The sequence below is a fragment of the Protomyctophum bolini genome (assembly GCF_963924005.1).
Source record: "Protomyctophum bolini genome assembly, chromosome: 17".
Taxonomy (NCBI): domain Eukaryota; kingdom Metazoa; phylum Chordata; class Actinopteri; order Myctophiformes; family Myctophidae; genus Protomyctophum; species Protomyctophum bolini.
In genome coordinates this window covers 11,261,398-11,269,303 of record NC_137878.1, presented here as the reverse complement: position 1 = coordinate 11,269,303, position 7,906 = coordinate 11,261,398, and the positions used below count along the sequence as shown (strand labels likewise).

Here is a 7,906-nt window from a genome sequence, read left to right as displayed (position 1 = left end):
GACGTCATCTTGAATGAGACTAAAAATGGAGCAGTTCTGTAATCAGCTGTGTTTGGAGGAACTTGCAGCAATGGGAATCAATCAGTTGAGTGAAATCAAGATTAATCTTATTCATTTTACTCAACACGTTATCACGCATCATGTTTACGTTCAAAGGAAGTCATTCAATTTTGATTTTATGGACTTTTGATATAAAACTTTAGTTAACACACTTGAAAAAAGTCAATACAAAAACTGTTACTTTAAGCATTACACTTGTTTACAACAGGTTCCACCATTTACAATTCATCAGAACATTTAGAGACGTACAATTATACACTTCTATTAAAAAAAACAGGAAATCATAAAGAATGGCTGCATGTTAAGGGCGTTCCACATTTTAGTGTATACCTCAGTAGGGTCATTGTGAGCAGCCATTGCTTGGCGGGGGACGCTTTCATAGCGCAGCTTGGAGCTTGTAGGTCTGCTATTTTTGAAAATATGACATGAAATATTGAGCACCACTGATATGGAAACTAGGTATTTCAGAAAACTGTCAGGATTTAGAAGATCTTTTTTTTAATTTCGACGTCTGGCCTAAATGGGTTAAGTACACTTTTGAGGTATTTTCAGTACTTTTACTTATTTCAGGGTTAGGGTTAGGGTTAGGATAGCATATATTGTACTTTTACTCCACTACATTTATTTGACAACTTTAGTTACATTGTTTTATTATTATAAAACATACTTTAACCACATTTCGGCCATTTGAAAATAGCCGATCTACAAGCTCACAATGCGTCGCATTGCGAGCTTGTAGATCGGCTATTTTCGAAAGAGTTTTATAGATTTGAAATGGGACATTCTGCACAATGAGCACTTTTACTTTTTGTACTTTAAGTGCATTTCGATGTCAATACTTGATACTTTTTTATCAAGTACATTTTATATTGTGGATTTTTACTTGTAACGGAGTAGTTCTACAGTACATTGCAGTATTGATACTTTTACTTAAGTAAGAAAAACAATGGAGCACTTTTCCCACCACTGGCAATAGGTACCTTCCCTTCCTCTGCACCGGGCGCCATGGTGAATGCCTCCTCCCCTGCACCCTTCAGAGCGCTGCCTACCTCCGTCCCCCACTCCCTTGTCCACTCCACCTCTCGCTGGGGCAGCTTCTCTTTGACCTTGGCCCAGAGGAGGACCCCTGCGACCGCCAACACCGAGCCCAGGCAGGACAGACCAAATCCGGTAGCGACGCTGACATGCAGCCCCCTGTTGAAGCTGATGGCCTGTCTGTCGACGAAGAGCAGGTCACCCTCGCCAAAGGATTCGATCCTCCGGGGAGTGGAGTAACCAACGGACAGGCTGGCAATGCCTGCAGTCAGGATCAGGAGACCCAAGGCCAGAGACACCTGGGCCAGAGGGGATGAGTATGACCAATGAAATACTACTACTACTACTGTGTTTTCACAGTAGAAGTATGTTTTCAACTCCTGGTCTAAACCAAGGTATATGGAATGGAGGTAAGGTCACCAACGCCATTTTCGCTATCACGCAATTCCAGACAGCAGATTCGTCGCACCATGGGAGCCAAACTGCACCCGGAAGTCTGGCAGAATGCCCTGGAGTCAATGAGAGCTCAGTGACCAGCTCATGAACAAACACTATTTCTGAATGACTGAGACCTTTTGTAAAGTAATCGCTTCTGGCAAATAACATATAAGACATGTAACACATTATAGGCATCTAAAGAGCAAAAAGTACGTTTCTGTAGTATCGCGAGACTGTTCACCGTTTCCTGTCTGGCAGCCAAATCTCACGATACCCCCGGAACAGAAACGATACCTGCTGCTGTTTAAATCCTCAAATAAAATTATGTACTTACTGTGCACTCTGTGCACATCGAAAAGCAACCGATTAGAAAACAAACTGTGATATTTCTTCTTTTATATGCCTGAACCGATTATATGACACAGGTCTCAATGGTAAATAAATAATGTTTGTTATGAGCTGGTCCAGCTTGCTCCATTCACTGCTTTGTATTCATACCTTCTGGTGCGAGATTTGGCTCCCATGAAAGTGTCATGGCGCAGCACAGTCACGTGACCATGACACTTCCTTCTCTAAGCTTCCTTGGTCTAAACAGTAAAGTGTTTTCACTTCCACATCTGGACACCAAAATGTGGTGCTAGCGAGCGCTCCGTGTTTAACCCCAGCTGTGCGGGGTTTACTCGTGCTACATGCACGTGAAAAGAAACACCCCCTGCAGTTCCAACTTTGGCCAGTAGAGGGGCTTGGTCTAAACAGTAAAGTATTTCATTTCCTGGTCTAAAGAGTAAAGTGTTTCATGTCCTGGTCTAAACAGTGACATGTTTTCATCTCCTGGTCAAACAGTGACATGTTTTCATCTCCTGGGTCAAAAGGATCCCTGGCTAATAAAACATTTAAATGAAAGAACCTTAAATATTTATTTCATAAATAGAGAATCTTATCATTTGCATTCCATAAGGCTAGACCACACATGGGCATATGACATCATCAACTTGCGACAGGAGCAGTCCCTATTGAGTGAAAGATTCGCAATTTATGAAAGAAATAAAATATTCAAGGTGTTTTTATTTTGTAATTTTAGTTATAGAGAGCAAGTATAATGTTTTAAGGCCTATTTGTCTCATTGGACAGTTTTTGAACAGTAAAGTGTTTGAATTTTCTTGGAGTAAACAGTAAAGTGTGTCGTACGTTATGTGGCATGTTCCAGGTTCCTGAGCTCCAGCAGTGGGGTGATCTCGGGGTCTGGGCCAATCCCTGATCCTCTGGGTCTCTGTCCGACGCGGAGGACGAGCATTCCTCATAGAAGTGGTGCAGATATGAGCGGACACCAAACTGAAGACAACTGGAGCCCGGCGTCTATAAGGAAATGACAAGCACAATGAAACAACTGTCTGCTTTACATTCTGCAATACAGGGAATGGCAGCACTAGACCCGTGGTCATCATAGTAGAGCCCAGGGATCCCCAGGGTTCCTTGAGGGGGTTCCACGTGGTATCTTACAGGGGGACCGCATGTAAATCCAACTGAGCATTAGTTCGACATGCAGACTAGCGCCTGCTCCCGTGCTTGCGGTTATGCTTAGGTTAGGGTTTAAGGTGGGTTGTCGTTTTTCGGACCAATGTCTAGTCTAACTAAAGTACTGCACCCATCTTACATGTGTGTAGCTCTCAGAGTTATGGAGCTCTTGGAGTTAGAACGTTTGAGAACCACGAGGACTCAGGAGAGTTTAATTGTGGGGGAAATAAATAAATAACACAAAAAAGCTAATCTGACTAAATGAGAGCATTCCAGAGCCCGGCCTCTTTTTAGTCTGTTTTAAAAGCTTGGCAACTTTTTTGGTTCTGCTGATGGGACATGATGATTTCATTTGATTTGGCCATTCAAATATGACATGCCTGCACAACGCTGGCTGTGGGATAACGGAGATGCATGCATTTCCATATTGCGTTTGTCGGGAAAGCAAAACAAGGAAATTAGATACTATCTCACACCGTCTTGACATTTTACTGTGGGCTACAATTTGATCTGAAATTATCCTAGAATTGTGTGCTAATGAACCATGAGTTTATTCATTTATTGGCAATTAATTCAGAATTATATCCCTTTTTATTTATATAATGTAGCTACTGTAGCACCTTTTTCAAAAGTAATACAACAGCCTACTCTACTGTATGCCTTACATATTACACACTGATGGCAGCAGAGACAACCTAGGGTTTCAGTGTATTGCTCAAGGACACATAGCCATGAACCCAGGAGCAGTGGGAATCAAACTGGTTGGGGAACCTTCTGGTTCCCAAGCATACCGCGCTTACCTCCTGAGCCCCGGCGGCCACCCACTGCCAACCTCAAGAGAAACAGGGTTATCAGCACACGGCTCCAAATGGAAAAGCACGCTCACCTCACTTCCAGAGGATTCTCCTCCTGAGACGCAGCCCACCACACAGGCCTCAGAGCACGCCGCCATCTCAGCTCACACGCCTAGTACACCTATATACACACACACACATTCAAATTCAAGTTATTGTCCTTCAGAACTTTACATCAGACATGCACAACAGAATACAACTACTTTGCAATGGCTCCGTTAAAAACGCCACAATTCATGACCTCAACTAACTAACTTTTATAAAACACAAAGAAAACATATTCAAATTGACTTGAAGTATTGCACGTTTATATCCCTATATTCAATCCCTCGGGATCAGAGTCAGACAGACTATAGTAGTGCATGGTTCTCAACTTTTTCTGGATCACGGCCCACTAGAAAATATCCAAAGCGTTCGCAGAAGGAGCAGTTCACCCAAACCCCATGAAGCCTTGAATTCATGGACATCTTTCTTCTTTTTTTTTGCATTCCAAAGCCAATCATTCTGATGCCCGGGTGGCTGCTCAGTAGGAGACTCAACTGAGTACTCATGAATCTCCTACCGGAGACGTCGCTGGTCATCAAATTATTGGTTTAGGAATGCGACAAAAACTAACAAAAAATGTAAACAGCGGGGACGCCGATGGCCTAGCGATTAAGGTGCAAACACCTATAGGCTCCAATGCAGCCTGATAGCATTTCAAAGGTTCGATTCCTGAGCATGTGGCCTTTGCTGCGCGTCACTCCCCGTCTCTCTCCCTGGTTCCTGTCACTCTCCACTACTACTATATCCAAATAAAGACAGAAAAGGCCAAAAATGTATCTTAAAAAAGGAAAACAAAATGTAAATAACACAAGGTATAGTCAGACATTTAGGCTAAAAGGATAACAGGGTGTGTACCGGTAATTGGAAGAAAATACGTCATTTTTGGAATTAACTTTAATGGCTGCTCTGTGACAGTCATTCATATAATATGGTACTGTACGTGTGAGGAATGATGCCGGCTGTCCCTGATGGTTGATCATGCACAGCTTGTGAGAAAAGCAGGGTGGATTTTGTTCTGAGGTGATGTCACCACTGCTGCTACCCACGGATGAGTCACACACTGTACTGTGCACATGACAACCATGTACGTACTGTATGAGCACGCAAACGCACGCGCATGAAAGCAGCAGCATGTACTCAGATGTTTGCATACTGTCCTGGCTAATTCTCACACACACACACACACACACACACACACACACAGTTTCCAAATAGAAAACAAATAATACTCATCTTTTACTTTCTCTAACAGCCTAAAACATGAACCGTGGTTGAAAAAAACTAAACAAAGTTGTTCTTTAGCCTTTATGTTTACAGTCACATTTGTATCCATAATCCACACCAACTTTAATGTAAATATATTGCTTCCTATATGATGAATTCCTGTTCTGTTTTTTAACTACATAGAAGTGTCTATTTGTATGTCTCTAAATGTTTTGATGAATTGAACAATGTGGACCCTGTTGTAAACAAGTGTAATGCTTAATTGGGTCGTCCACTCACAGTTAACAGTCTTTGTATTGAGTTTGTGCTTGAAATGTACTGTAATTCTACAAACTGTTAATAAATATTTCAACCAATCAATCAAAAGCCTAGCCTATATGTCACACGTAATGCTTCTCTAGCCATTACTGAAAATTAGCCTAATTGATACACTGTACCTATACCTCCTTGAAGAAATCAAACCTTTTAGGGGTTCTGTTCTCATTTGGATTACGTAAAATTAAGTTAAACAAAATTAGTTTATAAACAAAGGCATATCCTTTCTCGTACTGGCACATGACAGCACAGCTATCACCATTTGTCTATTTCTAGAAAAGTATTAGCATTTTTATTTGAGGGAATGAATGTCGCTGTGACTGTCCATGGTTTCAAGAAGAGTGTCAGAGCAACTTGTTAACTTGCAGCAGTTTCGAGTTTAGGCTATAGTCGCTTAGCTCGCTTCCCAACCAGAACTAATCAACAAGCTGTCACCTAAGCAAGCGTGCAAACATGTTCTTGTTGGCAGGTGGTCCGTGGTCGTGGACCCCCTGTCTGTCGTTCTGCAACAGACACATTTCTGAGTTTCTGACCCACATTTCTTTCAATCGGAGGAGAAAAGTGGAGGAGAATTATTTCCACAACTCTCGTTACTCTCTCTGCAACAGAGAGTGCACTGCTGACTCAAAAACGGAGCCTAATAGGTAAACGTGGAAGAACAAGGACTTACCCCTGCCTTGAGCGCTCAGTTCCCTGCTTCTTCTATCATAATCATTCACAACATCCAACGGGCGAATCTCCATCTAAAAGCTCGCGTCACCAGGCAGCTGCTGCAGGCTTCCCGCATGCAGTACATGCAAGCATGGCAGTGGTTTCTTCTAATTACTGTGAAGTGCTCTGCCTCTGCTCTGATCCGGTCTAAAACCCGCCCACTGTTAGCTCACGTATCCGGTATTTTTCCGCACACACTAGTGGCCCAATTCCAATCGCCTGCCTCGAGCCCTGAGCCCTGCAGCTGTAGCCTGGCTAATAATAAGCCAGATCGAATCAGCCGTTGGCAAAAACAGTGTTGTGTGATATTAGTCTGGCTTATTAGCCAGGCTACTGCAGCTTGAGGGTGAGAGAGAGGCTGCAAGGGCTCCAAATTGTTGTGAAAGGACGAACAGCACTTTGGAACTAAGATGAGTCATTCATGACATGTTGCATCACTTAAAAAAAAACAGTCCTTATTCACAGCCGTGCTTTAAACATATAACACCAAAAAGGTGTAGGCTGAACCCGAGGCTGTATTATGCCTATAGCCTACCCTATTTGAAGAGTAGGCTAACTTTCTTAGTTAATACAAAACAAAACTACGTAGCTTAGTTAAAAACAAATCAATATAGGCATCTGTTGTGTTCTTATATCCTTACTGAATTGAATCATATACACAAGATTGTCTTTCTGGTGTCTTTATTGTAATGACCGCTCCTGTCGACTTCCCGGTCTAATCATAACAACCTGTTACATCCCCTTTGGTGTCCTTATACATTTCTGTTACCTGTCGTTACCTGCTTCCTGGTCATGTGACTTCAGTAACCAATACACGACAGCATCAGCAGATTTTAGCCAAGAATACAGAAATATGCTTGATTGATTGATTGAAGTATTTATTAACAGTTTGCAGAATTACAGTACATTTCAAGCACAACTCAATACAAAAGATGTTAACTGTGAGTGGATGACACCATAAACTAAAGCATTACACTTGTTTACAAGAGGGTCCACCAATTAATCATAACATTTAGAGACGTAGGCCTACAAATAAACGGAAATCATCATAAAGGAGTAGGAATGCAATTATACATACACCCATGATCTGCATATTAAGCCTTTAGGCCTACATGTTTTCATGTCCATCCATCCATTGGCCAGTAATACGTCTCTCTCTTTTAGTATTTAAGCTGATTGTTTAATTATTAGTTTTATAAATACACTTTCCTGTGTGATAAGGGTTGTAATATTATTCATTAAAGCATTTCCATATTATTTTACTTTGCTCATTAGTCATTTCTCATCATGTTTCTCTTATTTTTAAATATATATCCTATCCTTCCATTCCGTACCTTTGAGAACAGTGAGAAAGCACTATTATTTGTTGACATTCTAACTGCGATTCATAACTAATTTGCATACTTAAATGATTGACGTTCGGAGGATTCCTCTCATTCCACTGGTAATGCTATGAACTGTACGTAGGTAATTCCTTTGCCAAAATCAGCATGGATGCCAACTTTGGCAAAGGATGCATAAAGGGGCGGGGCTGAGCCCTCACTAGCCTCGCCCTCGATACCCAGGCTTTCATTTCGTCTGCGCGAAAAATGAAAGCCTGGAGGAACGCATTGGCTGCCTTGGTCTAGAAGTGGGAGCCAACGCTTCCGGGTGGGTGTCGCTCCAAATTATGTGACGTAGCGCTTCACTAGGTGGGAGAGGAGTGGCCA

General features: G+C 42.0%; 1 protein-coding gene across 2 annotated transcripts; it reads right to left on the bottom strand.

Moving 5' to 3' along the window:
* Nucleotides 1-841: 841 nt before the first annotated feature.
* On the bottom strand, nucleotides 842-6,869 carry nrsn1l (neurensin 1-like). Of its 2 annotated transcripts, none has more exons than XM_080787578.1 (4): nucleotides 6,839-6,869; nucleotides 3,935-4,023; nucleotides 2,722-2,889; nucleotides 842-1,394 (listed from the first exon to the last, which is right to left on the bottom strand). In XM_080787578.1, exons 2-4 carry the CDS (start codon nucleotides 3,998-4,000, stop codon nucleotides 987-989), a joined length of 642 nt encoding a protein of 213 aa, XP_080643704.1. In that variant the 5' UTR covers nucleotides 4,001-4,023; nucleotides 6,839-6,869; the 3' UTR covers nucleotides 842-986. The 2 variants fall into 2 exon arrangements, with proteins under 2 accessions (XP_080643704.1, XP_080643703.1); XM_080787577.1 differs by lacking the exon at nucleotides 6,839-6,869 and adding an exon at nucleotides 6,157-6,220.
* Nucleotides 6,870-7,906: the final 1,037 nt, after the last annotated feature.